General features: G+C 37.8%; 1 protein-coding gene across 3 annotated transcripts in view; it reads left to right on the plus strand.

Moving 5' to 3' along the window:
• Positions 1-16,288, plus strand: part of LOC311287724 (Fc receptor-like protein 5) — a 211,413-nt gene that overhangs the window by 21,179 nt on the left and 173,946 nt on the right. The window contains exons 6-20 of one of the 3 annotated variants that reach the window (XM_084404753.1): positions 147-431; positions 1,800-2,084; positions 3,080-3,358; positions 3,457-3,810; positions 3,886-4,164; positions 4,253-4,516; positions 7,474-7,731; positions 8,031-8,132; positions 8,323-8,403; positions 8,507-8,557; positions 8,664-8,714; positions 8,823-8,891; positions 8,972-9,049; positions 9,368-9,427; positions 9,560-9,634. In XM_084404753.1, coding sequence (XP_084260879.1) covers positions 147-431; positions 1,800-2,084; positions 3,080-3,358; positions 3,457-3,810; positions 3,886-4,164; positions 4,253-4,516; positions 7,474-7,731; positions 8,031-8,132; positions 8,323-8,403; positions 8,507-8,557; positions 8,664-8,714; positions 8,823-8,891; positions 8,972-9,049; positions 9,368-9,427; positions 9,560-9,634 — 2,571 coding nt within the window. The remainder of the gene's footprint in view (positions 1-146; positions 432-1,799; positions 2,085-3,079; positions 3,359-3,456; positions 3,811-3,885; positions 4,165-4,252; positions 4,517-7,473; positions 7,732-8,030; positions 8,133-8,322; positions 8,404-8,506; positions 8,558-8,663; positions 8,715-8,822; positions 8,892-8,971; positions 9,050-9,367; positions 9,428-9,559; positions 9,635-16,288) is intronic. The other 2 variants (XM_084404754.1, XM_084404752.1) reach the window with 2 other exon arrangements.

The following is a 16,288-nucleotide window of genomic DNA, read 5'->3' on the forward strand; positions in this document are numbered from 1 at the left end:
TCATATATAGGGGAATATATTTTCTTTCCACAAGGGTCTGGAGATTAATGAAACCATCAGTGCAGCAAACAAGCTTGGAGACTTGATCATCTGTCCTCATAACACTGTTTGAGTCTCTTAGTTTGTGTTTCTGTCTTTCTTCTCAGGTTTACCCACATCTACAGTGACTGTGACACCAGACAGTCCTGTATTCACTGGAGAAACAGTCAATCTGAAGTGTGTGATAAACTCTTATTACAACTGGAGATATGAGTGGTATAAAGACATTGTAAAGTCACAGACGTCTGATTATCGTTACACTGTAAACAGAGACACTCTCACTATCAGAGGAGCTACTGAGTCTGATCAGGGTCAGTACTGGTGTAAAGGACAGATAGATGGAAGACCAAACTCATCAACATTCAGCTCTGCTGTTTCTCTCTCTGTGAAGGGTGAGTTCAACATCATCGTCCTCTTAAACTCTCTCTACATGATCATGATCACACAACCAATCGAGACACTGCAGGGTCACATGACCCACATGTGGGACATTTGTCATTATATATTTTAAACAATATTTTTGTAAAAACCTAAAGTAATATTGACAAACTATATATCATTTAAAAGCTTGCTGACTAATTTTTTTTAAATAAATGACAGAGGAGCAGTAATTTATCAATTAGCAACTAGAATATTTAAGACTCATTAGGCGTGTTCAGGCCTTTATTTTGAAATTGAAAATTTTTGAAAAATCATGAAAGATTGGTAGAAACTCCTTTTCATGCCAACAGTTCAAAAGATAAAACTAATTACATTTTTATGAGGAAAAAAGGACTGAAAAGGTTTTAAATATAAAGAAACAAATGATTGATTCTTGATTTGTGATGCGGCGCGAGCTGTAACGCACATACATTTTTTTTTGTGTTTATTAGAGGTTGAATTTAAATCAAATACTGCTAAACCACCCATACTACTTCTGAATAGATGTCTATTTCATAAATTGTATGATAATTATGGAAATATATGGTTCAGATCACTCTAAACATGGAAATGGAGGTGTCATTATATGGTCATTAACAGAGCTTGGCTTATAACTGTATCTTTTATCTCTTTTAATTGCTTTCTGTTTTAATTTCCCCTGCTTTTATTTTGTGTCTATTTTCTATGCAAAGCTCTATGAATTGCTATAGTGTGATTATTATAATTCTTTTCTATGAAAAGCTTTTGAAAAACTGTTTGAATTTTCCTGTACTTTTATTTTGTGATTATTTTTATTCCTCTCTATGTAAAGCACTTTGAATTGCCATAGTTTATGAAATGTGCTATATAAATAAACCTGCCTTGCCTAGTGCTTATTCTTTAGCTAGTGCTTGTTTAGGCACTAGTGCACGTGATAGTCTGTCACAAAGTTGCACGAGTAAATATATCTACAATATTATATTACACATGCAGTACCATATCTGATCACATATACAGTATATCTATATATTATGAAGTGTATTACTGAATATTAAATTTCATTATGATATATTAGTAAATATATTGTCACTTTTATTCAATATTTGAAAAGCAGTAATTATTCATGTATTATTCAATATATTGTAATATATTAACACAATATATTATTCTTTATATGTTCAAAGATACTGTTAAACCATTTCATACATTGATCATTCATATATAGGGAAATATATTTTCTTTCCATAAGGGTCTGGAGATTAATGAAACCATCAGTGCAGCAAACAAGCTTGGAGACTTGATCATCTGTCCTCATAACACTGTTTGAGTCTCTTAGTTTGTGTTTCTGTCTTTCTTCTCAGGTTTACCCACATCTACAGTGACTGTGACACCAGACAGATCTGTATTCACTGGAGAAACAGTCAATCTGAAGTGTGTGATAAAGTCTTATTACAGTGACTGGAGATATGAGTGGTATAAAGACAGTGTAAAGTCACAGACGTCTGATTATCGTTACGCTGTAAACAGAGAAACTCTCACTATCAGAGGAGCTACTGAGTCTGATCAGGGTCAGTACTGGTGTAAAGGACAGAGAGATGGAAGACCAAACTCATCAACATCAAGCTCTCTTTCTCTCTCTGTGAAGGGTGAGTTCAACATCATTGTCCTCATAAACTCTCTCTACATGATCATGATCACACAACCAATCGAGACACTGCAGGGTCACATGACCCACATGTGGGACATTTGTCATTATATATTTTAAACAATAATATTTTAGTAAAAACCTAAAGTAATATTGACAAACTATATATTCATCATTTTAAAATAAATGACAGAGGAGCAGTAATTTATCAATTAGCAACTAGAATATTTAAGACTCATTAGGCGTGGTCAGGCCTTTATTTTGAAATTGAAAATTTTTGAAAAATCATGAAAGATTGGTAGAAACTCCTTTTCATGCCAACAGTTCAAAAGATAAAACTAATTACATTTTTATGAGGAAAAAAGGTCGGAAAAGGTTTTAAATATAATGAAACAAATGATGGATTTTTGATTTGTGATGCGGCGCGAGCTGTAACGCACATACGTGTTTTTTTATGTGTTTATTAGAGGTTGAATTCAAATAAAATACTGCTAAACCACCCATACTACTTCTCAATAGATGTCTATTTCATAAATTGTATGATAATTATGGAAATATATGGTTCAGATCACTCTAAACATACTGTATATGGAAATGGAGGCGTCCTTATATGGTCCTTAACAGAGCTTGGCTGTCCTCTAGTGAAAAGGTTTGGTACTGCAACCAAACTAAATACAATTTCATAAACTTGTTTCACTTTCATAATTTTTCACTTCTACAATAATCTTCCAAATGTCTTCTTTAAAACTAGAGCAGTCACAGGTCTATATTCCAAAGCATTCTTGAATTACAACTATTTAAGTTTGGATAGTGATGTTCATGTCTATGTGATAAAGAGGGGTGACAGTGAAGGAGTAATGTGTAGCTCAACTCTTTTCTTATGCACTTCTGTATCAGCCACATCTGTGCCAATAAGAAGACTGAAGCAATTATTTTAGTCATTTAAAAGCTCATTTATTTGACTCTTGAGGATCTGAATCTGTTGTTCTCCTGCAGATCTAAAGCTGAAGCCTGAACTCACATCAGATCCTGCAGGAGCTGCACTGACTGGAAACACAGTGACTTTGACCTGTCGCATGGATCCGTCCACTGGAAACTGGGACTCTTACTGGTACAAACACACACTGAACCCTGAGACAGAGAAGAAGAAAACAAACCCCTACAGCCTGAAGATTGATTCAGAGTCTGATGGAGGCCAGTACTGGTGTAAAGCTGGAAGAGGGAAACCAGTCTATTACACACAATACAGTGATGCACTGTGGGTAAATGTTACAGGTGAGAGAGACTGTAGTGTGTGATGCAACAAATACAGATCAGAGACAATATCTACACAACTTCTGAAACTATAAATGCAATAATCTGTGTTTGTACAGAGAGTCCTAAAGCTGTGGTGACGGTACGACCTGATGAACGAGTGTTTAGAGGAGAAACAGTCACTCTCAGATGTGATATAAAGTGGGGAGGAGACACTGAGTGGACATACAGATGGGAAATAGAGGGAACCAACATCTGGGATAGAAACTCTGCCAATCGATGTACAGAACAAGACTGCTACACCAGTAGAGCTGATGAACAGAAACACAGAAAGGCTGTCAGTCTGTGCTCAACACAAGAGTTAAACATCAGCAAAGTTGAATATTTTCACAGCGGTAAATACAGCTGTAGAGGAGAGAGATCAGACTCACAGAAATCAAACATCAGTGATGCTGTTACACTGACTGTCTCAGGTGAGTGTGTGTTTGTTGTGATCAGCTTCTCCATCAGTTTCTCTACGGCTCTGTAACTCGTGATGTTTTGTTCAGCTGAAGCTCAGGCATCAGTGCGAGTGTCTCCACAGCCGTGGCTGACTGAAGGAGAATCAGTGACTCTGACCTGTGAGGTTTCAGGCTCCTCTAAAGGCTGGACGTTCAGCTGGTTCAGAGATCATGATCATCTGTCAGACAGCAGCAGAGGAGCTGGAGGATCTTACACTCTCAGTCCTGCTGCTCTACAGCACACAGGAGTTTATATGTGCAGAGCAGAGAGAGGACGACCAGCCTATTACACACACAACAGCAGCTCACAGACACTGTGGATCACTGGTGAGGGTTTATGCTTGAGCTCATCCGGATCTGTGTTTCACTGCAGTCTCTGTGCTGTCAGTTTTGATTGAGATTTTCCTCTTTTCAGGAGTTTCTGCTTCAGTGTCTCTGGTCATCAAGCCCAGCAGAAGTCAACACTTCTCATCTGACTCTCTCTCTCTGAGCTGTGAGGATCAGAGTCACTCTGCTGGATGGACAGTGAGAAGATACACAGACAAAGACACACAAACTTGTGCAAAACAAACAGGATCTCGATGTGTAATGGACTCTCTCAGCACATCTGACACTGGAGTGTACTGGTGTGAGTCTGAATCTGGAGAGAAACGTCGTCCTCGAAACATCACTGTACATGGTGAGTCCGGTTTATAATCATGACATCTACTAGTCTAATGTTATAACCTAAATTATAATTACAGTCTAAAGACATTTTCCACTAATTGTTTTCTGTACAGCTGATGACAGACTGACTTCTGTTCAGTTATTTGAATGAGTTTCTCCATACGTATCTATTTGTGAGTTTGCATGGCCATTCAATCTTAAAATAGTTAATAGTAAATGAACTTGGCTTGCTGTCCTCAAAGGAGGCTCGATCTAAACCCTCTATGACAGGACAGCGCAGAGGAAGAATAAGAGAAATAGTGGAGGAGATGGGGAGGAGGAGGGATGCTGGAAGAATTGTCGCTGCTTATACAGTACAGGTCAAAAGTTTGGAAACATTATATGACTATTTTTAATGTTTTTGAAAGAAGTTTCTTCTGCTCATCAAGCCTGCATTTATTTGATCAAAAATACAGATTTTTTTTTTTTAAATATTGTGATATATTATCACAATTAAAATATTAAAATATTATACTTTAAATTATCATTTATTTCTGTGATGCAAAGCTGAATTTTCAGGATCATTACTTCACATGATCCTTTAGAAATCATTCTAATATGAAGATTCATTATCAAAGTTGGAAACAGTTCTGCTGCTTAATATTTTTTTCATAACCTGTGATACTTTTTTAGGATACTTTGATGAATAAAAAGTAAAAAAAAAAAAAAAAATAGAAATCATCTCTAACAACAATATACACTACTGGTCAGTAATTTGGGGTCAGTCATTTTTTTTCTTTCTTTTTTTGAAATAAATCAATACTTTTATTCAGCAAGGATGTGTTAAATAGTTTCTCATTATTACGAGATGTTTGTCATTATTATGAGAAAGTTTCTCATTATTACGAGATGTTAAGTCATTATTATGAGAAAGTTTCTCATTATTACGAGATGTTTAAGTCATAATTATGAGAAAGTTTCTCATTATTACGAGATGTTTGTCATTATTATGAGAAAGTTTCTCATTATTACGAGATGTTAAGTCATTATTATGAGAAAGTTTCTCATTATTACGAGATGTTTAAGTCATTATTATGAGAAAGTTTCTCATTATTACGAGATGTTAAGTCATTATTATGAGAAAGTTTCTCATTATTACGAGATGTTAAGTCATTATTATGAGAAAGTTTCTCATTATTACGAGATGTTAAGTCATTATTATGAGAAAGTTTCTCATTATTACGAGATGTTTAAGTCATAATTATGAGAAAGTTTCTCATTATTACGAGATGTTAAGTCATTATTATGAGAAAGTTTCTCATTATTATGAGATGTTTAAGTCATAATTATGAGAAAGTTTCTCATTATTACGAGATGTTTGTCATTATTATGAGAAAGTTTCTCATTATTACGAGATGTTTGTCATTATTATGAGAAAGTTTCTCATTATTACGAGATGTTAAGTCATTATTATGAGAAAGTTTCTCATTATTATGAGATGTTTAAGTCATAATTATGAGAAAGTTTCTCATTATTATGAGATGTTTGTCATTATTATGAGAAAGTTTCTCATTATTACGAGATGTTTGTCATTATTATGAGAAAGTTTCTCATTATTACGAGATGTTAAGTCATAATTATGAGAAAGTTTAAAAAAACTTTAAAGTCATTTAAAGTTTTTTACTAGCCTATAGAAGATTTATATTATTAGATTTTTATTTTTATTTTTATTTATTTTTTGAATAAATGCAGTTATTTTTAACCTTTTATTCATCAAATATATTAGGCAGCAGAACTGTTTCCAACACTCATAATAAATCAGAATATTAGAATGATTTCTAAAGGATCATGTGATAGACTGGATGTCACATGTGACACTGAAGACTGGAGTAATGATGCTGAAAATTCAGCTTTGCATCACAGGAATAAATTATTTTTTAAAGTATATTCAAATAGAAAACTATTATTTTAAGTTGTAATAATATTTCACAATATTACTTTTTTTCTTTTCTGTAATTTTGATCAAATAAACACAGCCTTGATGAGCATTAGAGACTTCTTTCAAAAATATAACAATTCCAAACTTTTGACCTGTACTGTACACGCTCATAATGATGATTGACAGGACTGAATGTTTAGGGCTCCTCCGTTTTGGAACTTCATTTATTGTGATTTTACATGAACCTGCTCTTAAATACCACATATAAACAAAGCAAAATGTGACTGGTCACTTTTCACATTCATCAGACAGTTTCTTACCATATAAATTGGCAGATTAAACTGCAAAATGGACGTGTTTTTATGCCAGTGGTTAAAAATCTGATACACAACCAACAAACTCTCATGACAATTTGTAACTATTTTAAATTTTGTCAAATTGGTGACTAATGTGTATGAATTTGTACAATCTCATTAGTATAATGTTTTTGTGCCCCACTGATGGTTGGGTTTAAAGGTGGACCTTGACACTTATTAACGGCATCCAAAAGCCACATAGAGGCTATAGAGGAATAATCCTTTGCGACTCGTTTACAGTCGGTCGTCATTTCCATCAAAAAGACTGATGAACTTTGCTTGCTTTCGATTTTATTTTGATAAGCTATAAAGCTTGATACAGCATTCAAACCGATGCAATACGGTCAACAGAAAGTTTGCTCCCGCTACTCGCCTCTTCCAACCCTCTCAAACAATCCACCATAAAGACAGCAGAAGTGATCCGCTGTGCCCATGTGACACTGAATAACCAATAAGAAATAACAAAGAATGAACGCTCCTAATGCTTACTTTTTTCAACAACAACGGTTTAAACAAAACAATCGGTTACTCATAAAATAGTTGCGTTTTCTCATGAGATTTGGTAAAACTACACGACACTAGTATAAGAAAGCTTGAGAGGTATAAAGTACAATTCATAATAGTATTTTTCTTATGATTTGTTTTGCTGTATTCTTATTATTTACAGTATTAAACACACATTTCTTGTGTTTGTAGACGGTGAGGTGATTCTGGAGAGTTCTGTTGATCCTGTGATTGAGGGAGAGACTCTGACTCTACACTGTTTACATCGATCTACAAACTCCCCGATCCTCAGCGCTGGTTTCTATAAAGACGGATCACTGATCCAGAATCAGACGACAGGAGAGATGAGCATCACTACTGTCTCAAAGTCACATGAGGGTTTCTACTACTGTAAAACAGAGAGAGGACAGTCACTCCACAGCTGGATCTCAGTCACTGGAGTCTTGAACGGTGAGATGATTTAATGAGAAACGACACACCATTATTATATACTATCATATATTATAGTCTCTGGCTCATATTTCTGCTGGATCAAAATCAGTTATTGACATCTGTGAGCATCACTACTGTCTCAAAGTCACATGAGGGTTTCTACTACTGTAAAACAGAGAGAGGACAGTCACTCCACAGCTGGATCTCAGTCAGAGGTCTCTGAATAATCAGTGATGATATTACTGTAATATGATCATACAGGATCACGCCACTCATGTACAGATCTGTGTGTTTGTCATGTTCTTTACTCTCAACAGCTTCATCTTCTCTTCTGATCATTGGTGTGTCTGTAGGATTGAGTGTTTTCTTGTTGTTCTTCATCTCACTGGTTCTGCTGTGGAGACACAAACACAAGAAAGGTGTGGAGCAGTTCATCACATGTTATGAATTATTAAACCACATGAACAGCAACAAATGGAAGATAAGTTTCTGAAGCCTAGACAGTCACTGCATGTTTATTAATACATAAGCAGTTAATGCATGTAATCAGATTATATGTGAGTGACAAAACTCTTACAGTGACCATAATGATCTTTGTCTCTATTGTAGATCAGCACTGTAACATTCAACAGACATCAGTCCCGAATCCATCTGGAGAATCTCAAGCGTTAAACTCTCCTCTGCAGTCTGGTCAGACGCAATAACACATGATTTATATTTATTTATTAATGTTTTTTCCCCCCTTTTTAGACTGCCTTGCTTTTAAACTTTCTCCTTGTTTGCTGTCCAGCAGATTCTGATCACATTTATAATGATGTGACTCCAGTGAATAGTGGAAATAAAGGTTGAGTCTTAAAAATTATAAGAAAAAATCTACACATGCATCATGAAAAAATCAACAATAATCATTAAATCTGTGATTGACTTGTTCCTTGTTGTGTTTTTTTCAGACGTCACATATTCAGAGGTCACTGTTAAGAAAAACATATCCGCGGATAAAGGTTAAAAACCCTCTTCAATAGAGTCATTAACCAATAACATTTATGCAATTTTAGTTAAATAAAAAAAAATATATATTTCTTTCTAATTGACTAATTATATTTTTCTAGACAAAATCATGGCAAAGTCAAATAATGTGATGTACTCAGAAGTCGGAGCAAAAGTAAAGAAAAGCAAAGGTGAGATCCTGTTTTTCCTGAAGTACAGCATATTTCCAGCATATTCTGAATAATCTGATTTATTTTCTGTTCTGTATTAGATATTAATACTGCAGGACCCAGTGATTTGACTTACGCACAGGTCAATATACAGGACAAAAAGAAAAGCAAGGGCAAAGGTAAACTCTCAACAAACTGCATCTAAACACAACTGTCTGAATGAATCATCACATTTAACTAGATATAATATATAATGCCTCTATATTATCAGGAAAAGAGAACAATTTACTATCATTAACAGAACTGATAAAGACCTTCATTTTGGAAATGTAACAACAGTCTCAACAATCACATATTTAAACAGCACCTGCTAATAAATGTTCATTGTGGTTTGAGAGGTTCTGTTCTCTCTTGATATAATCATGGATTATCAGTTATTATTGTAGTTGCAGATGTAAAGCGTGTGTTTATTCTCTGTTTCTCTTGTTCACTGTCAGGGAAGAGCAGCGAGTCTGGAGACACTTTATACTCTGAACTGAAGAACAACACAGATAGAGGTGAGAGAAACAGAGTCAAGCTTCATCACTGTTAAAGTTGAACTATTAAACATCAACAGATCAGAATGATTCATAAAGTCATGTGGATCATTGAGGAAGTGTGAAAATCTCATCAACATTTGTGTTCTTCAGGTGCTGATGCTGGAGTCAGTGATGCAACGTATGCTAAAGGTTTAAAGAAGAAAGGTCACAAAACCAATAAAACACGTAAGATTTTTTGTTGCAAGGATTTTACAGTCACTGACAAGAAGTTCACAATTTGCACTTTCATGTAGAATATAAATCTGTTTTTAGTAATTCAGTTCAGTTATTTGTGAGGATCAGGTTCATTGTGATCTTAAAACTGTAAATCATAAACAGCATGAGCTCAAATCAGAGCTTTTTATTGTCCACGTTTCCCAGATAACAGGGAACGTTCTTATAACTTTAGCTATTGTTCTGGCAAGGTTCCTAACTTTTCTCCCTAAAGGGATAATTCAGGATTTAGCATTAAGCTTTGTATATGCTTTGAGACGAGAGATTTATGTATTTTTTGTCTGGAAAAAATCCTCCGATGACGCAAAAATCGTCATTTTGCGTCATCGGAGGATTTTTTTGTCCAGAGGAGAGAGACTACAGCCAGTAGGAGGAGCTGTCCCGCATGTTCTCAAACCGCCCATAGAGGGTGGGCTCTCACTCACAGAATGTACAAGCAGTGTCAGCCATCTTTTGTTGGAAGCTAAGCTAGCAGGCTCTTGCTCTGTGGAGAAAGCTGAGTAGTAGGGGTTACCATCCTCTTTTTCCCGGACCGTCCGGCCGTCAACATCGTCCAAAATGTCCGGGATTCGGCTTTTGCTTTCTGCAGTCGCCATTCATTGTTTACATGCACACCTTTTGTTTCAATCTAACTGAATTGATTCCGATTGGTGAATCTGAATGTAGTGTTTACATGAACGCTAAACAAGTGATCGGTTGATGTGCGTTTTACCATTGCTAAGAAAATTCCCGCTCCTCCGTGAGAGATATGAGACCGGTGCGTCTCACAGACGGTGCGTCTTTGACTGCAGCGTGTCCTGCTCATCAATAATCACGCCACCGGCCTCGCACCGTTCTCCCGTGCCCCTCAGTCTCGTCCTGCTCGCCACAGTAAACATAATGAATGGCGACTGTAGAACGCAAAAGCCGAATCCCGGACATTTTGGGCGATCTCGAAATCCCGGGTAGACTCGTCGTCACGGAGACTCACGAGTAGCCTAGCCCTGCGCTCTCTTACTGGTAGGCGTGGCTTGGGAGTGGCCTCCTAGGGCAGCGAAGCAAGTGCATTCTGGGAGTTTTTGTCTTTTATCCACATAAGCCAAAAATACATTTTCTGGCTGTTGGAGCCAGACTTGCTTTCTTTATTATGGTTTGAGTCGAATTATGATAATAATGTGTTTTGTTAACAATAGTTTGGTGTGGTTATGTTACATTTGTTTATATTCAGATCTTCTTGCTTTAATATTGTTTTGGTTTTGCTTTTCTATGAGTGCAACATGGAGGCGTGCGTTACTGAACCCGCCCACCAGCAAACAGGTGACTGCAGCACCTGTTTTATGGGTTCAATCTAACACGGAGCTCAGGTTTGTTTGGAAAGTGATTTGTCGTGGCTAGCAAGGTGCAGCCGTATATTTTCTTTGACCGCTCATTTATCCCGTAACAAGCTTTGGATTATTCACTGAAAGCTCCATCACCCTCCCTGCTGTACGGTAGGATAATAAAACCACTGGAAATTCAGGTACAATTATTTACACGACATGCAGTAAAAAATTTCAATGGAATGGAACGGACTCGAGGAATCATGTTTGAGCGCGTCAGCGATTGGCTGCAACACTAAGAATGTTACATAGTCAAAGAAAATTTGGCTTGTGTTGCCTGCTAACCTTAGAAAGAACTTGAACATTTGGAAGAAGGAATTGTTTGCTTGAACTAAGTTGTACCCGATCATCTGCTTGCAAATCTCAACATATCGTGGGCCTGCTACTCTGCTTGAATGAACTGAAATTCGCTATTCTCATTGGATGCGCGTCTTTAAACATCCGACGTCATTTCATTGATAAAGTTTGCAGCGATCTCAGCTGAATGAACAAGCCCACATGAACAAGCCCGCACGTTGTGAATATGAAGTCCCTGACGTTTCTGTTTGAGATTTGGGATTGCAATGAGAAAATATTTGAGTTGTAAAAAGAGATTAATTGAACATGGAGGAGAGTCATGATAACGCTGATCAAAGCGAGAGACTGGCAAAACTGAAAGCGTCTCGACGTGCAAAAATGGGCGTTTTGACGAGAAAGAAAAACGAAATCATGGCATTAATGAATGATGCACAAAACGTGGAAACAGTCCAGTTAAAAATGGGAACTGAGTTTGATAAAGCTTATAATGACTTGCACGAAGTAAATGAGTCAATTAAAATGCTGTTGTCACCAAACAATGCTGAAATTGATCAAAATGAATGGTGTTTGCCAAAAATGACTGTCATAAATGAATTTAAAAATTATGCTGAAAAATGGTCGCAAACAAAAATGACTGATGATGAGGCTGAGGGGGCAGAAAATGAAATTGTAAACACTGGTGATGCTCCTGTTATGGTCGATGCTCCTGTTACTGCTGATATTGCTGCTGGTCTGGATGATATTGGTCCCAAAGACAGTATTTCCCAAGTGAAATCAAAGCACTCATGGTCATCACGGTCATCTAAACATTCCTCACGGTCATCAAGGTCTTCTAACTCATCCAAGTCGTCTATTGCTTCTCTTAAAGTGCAACTTGAAAGTGAACAAGTGGAACTGGTTGTTAAAGTAAAAGCTCTTCAACAGAAGCAAGCTCTTGAGAGAAGGGAAGCTGCACTCAAAGCTGAAAAGGAGGAGCTTGAGTTAAAAACTAAGATGGCTGTAAATACAGCAAAGTTGAACCTTGTGAAAGGATACGAAATGCAACACGTGGTCCCAGAAAGAATGAATCAAAATGAGAACATAGAAACTGGATTGTCTCATCAGGCAACTGGAACAGTCAACTCTGACCATTATACTTTTGATGAGGACGCAGAACAACTAACACCTGCGTTCACACAACTGCCATTAATTTTGGAAAGGAACGTACCATACAATTTTCAACCAGCTACATCCACTCAAAGGAAACCTGCCATACCAGCAAAGGATTTATCTGTTCGTTCAAAAATCCCCCCTTTTCAGACTCATTATGCACCTTTGGATCCCAATTACGTTGCACCTGCCAACCTACCTCCAGTAGGTGGCAGTAGAGAACAGAGAAACGTTGCATCTCATCAGAATCCAAAGCCTTCTACTTCTCAAGCTCTACCAAATATTCAACATGCATATGCAGCACGTGGTGCAGATGCACGTAAAGCTGCTGACCATTTAACACTTCCACAAGATAAACAATACCAACAACCGCCAGTGTTGCAAAACACAACCAAAAGGAATGAATTTGACGATGTCATGACTCTAATGGAAAAACAAAACAAAATTACAGAAACTTTCATTACACAACAAGGTCAACACTCCTTACCATCAGTTGTAATTCCCGTTTTCAAAGGTGATCCTTTGGACTACCAATTCTTCATAAGAGCTTTTGATTATGGAATTGAAAAGAAAACTAAAAACAATCAGGATAGGCTGTATTTTCTGGAGCAATTTACAGCTGGCCAACCCAGAGAACTTGTGCGCAGTTGCCAATTTATGGATCCGGAACGAGGTTATGCCAAAGCCAAGGAACTTCTCAAAAGACATTTTGGTGATGAACACAATATTGCCACTTCATATTTGAATAAAGTGCTCAAATGGCCATTGATCAGATCTGAAGATGCAGATGCATTACAAACTTATTCTGTGTTTCTCAATGGTTGTCTGAGTGCTATGTCTTCTGTTCAGTACTTGGAAGAATTGGATCATCCAACTAATTTGAAGGCCATTCTCAGTAAACTGCCATACAAAATCCAAGAACGATGGCGAGTAAAAGCTTATGAATTACAGGAACGTAATGGCCGTAGAGTAGGGGTTGCACGACTACTGATTTCTGCTAGTCGACTTCTTATCAAACAATACTCGAGTTACTCGACTACTCGTCGTTCATGCTACTGTAAATGAAAAGACATGAAATAGCTAGATCTTATCAATAAACATTTATTAATTCATAGCCTAATGCAACAACTACACAAGTAAACTCTCAAAACATTATAATTATGACATTTCATTTTTAAATTTTCATGTAACAGTCTAAAGCCAAATAAATAGCCGTTCTTGCCTTTCATTTCAGACGTCTGCTTCTAGGGGCCGTTCACATATCGCGTCTTTTCCGCGTTCAAGGTCGTTATTTCAAATGTAGGCGCGCGGCGAGTAGTCTAACATAATGAAAGCAACGGACGTCGTGCGCTAGTTTTTCCAGGCGGGTTTTTCCTTCTCATCTCCAGAAATATATCTAGTAGTAAAGTTAATGCAAGGGCTAGAAATAAATGAATCCTTTGCTGAATGATACTTCTTCGTCGTCATCATGGAGAGCGCAGTTTGGTTGCATAGCAACGACAGACGCCACGGGAGCGCAAGCGCTTGTAGGAGACAGCGGCACGGCCGCGCGCTTTCCACACGTTTTTATTTAGACGCAATATGTGAACGGCCTCGACTAGTCTATGCAAGCCCTACCGTAGAGCAACGTTTTCAGACTTGACAGACTTCATAACCCAACAATCTAGGATCTTGTCACATCCGTTGTTTGGAAGTCTGAATGCCACACAAGCGAGAAAATCTGAACCTGCACAGACAACAATGCTCAGAGAAAGAAGGCCCAGACATGGATTTACTGGGTTTGCAACCAGTGCGGAGCCGGTGAGTAGCAGCAGTCCTGTAACACAAAAGAAAATGGTGAAAGAGTGTTTGTTTTGCCGTGCAGATCATCATCTAAGCTCTTGCAAACAGCTGAAAAGCAAAAATCATGAACAGAAATTGGAATTCCTTCGGAAAAAAGGAGTATGTTTTGGATGTTTTGATGTAGGTCACATGAGCAAACATTGCCAAAGTAGGCTTACCTGTCATGTATGCTCTCTTAAGCATCCTACTATCTTGCACATCAACAAGACCAGTGTGCAGAAGAATGACGGGGCTATAGCCAATGTTCAGACCTACACAAGTCAAGCAGACATGTGGAGAGAAACTGGGGCCGGAGACACGGCATGCAAGCTTGCCATAGTGCCGGTTAAAGTCAAACTAAAGAAAAGTGACAAAGTAATTTGCACACATGCCTTTATGGACCCTGGGAGCTCTGCAAGCTTCTGCACAGAATCCCTTCTGAGGCAACTGCAGACAACTGGAAAAAGGACAATAATCTTGTTAAGAACAATGAACAAGGAAAAAGTGGTTGATACATCTGTGGTGGCAGACATGGAAATCAGTGGACTGGACAATGATGACTTCTTTGACTTGCCAGAGATATATTCGCACCCTGACATTCCTGTAAAGGCTGAAAACATCCCCAATCAGGAAGATATTGCTCAATGGGAATATCTCCATGATGTGAACATTCCACAGATAAATGCAGAAATTGGTCTACTCATCGGAAACAATGTTCCTAAGGCATTGGAACCATGGCGGATAATTAACAGCCAGGGAAATGGTCCCTACTTTTCTCAGTCTAGAAAGCTCCAAATTCAAAAATAATTTCACATTTCTTCTACATAAATGACCCATTTTAAATACAAATTCATCTTTCCAGAGGTGATGTATCCCTTTAATTTATTAAGGATCACTAACTTTCTGGGTTAAACATGTCTTACGGTTGGATGTTACACAGTAAAATCCCCTGTGTTTAATGAACAGCTCTGAGTGAGCATTAGTGACGACACCTGATGTTAAAGGTGGGGAAAGCCGTTTTTGAAATATACTGTTGGCCAATGTTGATGTTTGAAATCAACGCAAACAAACACACCCCTTCTTCATTGCTCCGCCTCCAAAACTCACACTCCAATCCTAACAGCCCGAGTCGGTCACGAACCCCGATCCCCTGCAAGCGAGGCGAGTGCACTAACAATGACGGTATACACCGCATTCACTAGCAGTCGTCAGCGCGACTCTCACTAGCTGACCTCCGTTACAAGAGCAATCCAAGAGTAGATGTCTGTTTATCATAGCAGAAGCGCAACAAAATAATGCTTATTGAAAAATAAAGTGATCAAACCATGGGCCTTATTTTAACAATCTGAAACGCAAGTTTCAAACGCGAAACGCAAGTAACTTTGTGGGCGGATCTCAGGCGCTGTTGCTATTATACCAACGGGATAAATGACTCTTGCGCCTGACGCAAATCTAAAATGGGTTGGTCTGAAGTAGCTACATTACTCATAGGTGTGGTTTGGGCGTAACGTGAAATAAACCAATCAGAGCATCATCTCACATTCCCTTTAAGAGCAGGCGCGCTTGTTCCATGGCGGATTGCTATTATAACGGCGGATTTGCCAGACACACGCCAGGAGCGGTTCACAGCCAAGGAGACCGACGTTCTCGGCAGGGCCGTAAAACACAGAGAAGTGACATTGTATGTGGATGGAGAAACACACCCAAATTAGCTTCGGTTAAACAGGCGTATGATAATTTGAGTAAATGTGTAAGCTAGATTTATGCCTATTTTTTCACATCTCCATGGATACCACAATGATTTCCCTCATGTAACTTGTAATTATGTATGGTTTGCAAAAATGGCAACTGCTGCATCTGTGTAGATGAGAGAAGCAAAGTGTATGTGCGTTGTTCACACGCTACATTATGGCCAAGCACGCGCCCTTAAAATAGCATCTGAACGCGCCACTGACTTTAGACTCGGTTTTTCCTTGTCTGT

This window comes from Rutilus rutilus, assembly GCF_951802725.1.
Source record: "Rutilus rutilus genome assembly, chromosome: 3".
Classification (NCBI taxonomy): domain Eukaryota; kingdom Metazoa; phylum Chordata; class Actinopteri; order Cypriniformes; family Leuciscidae; genus Rutilus; species Rutilus rutilus.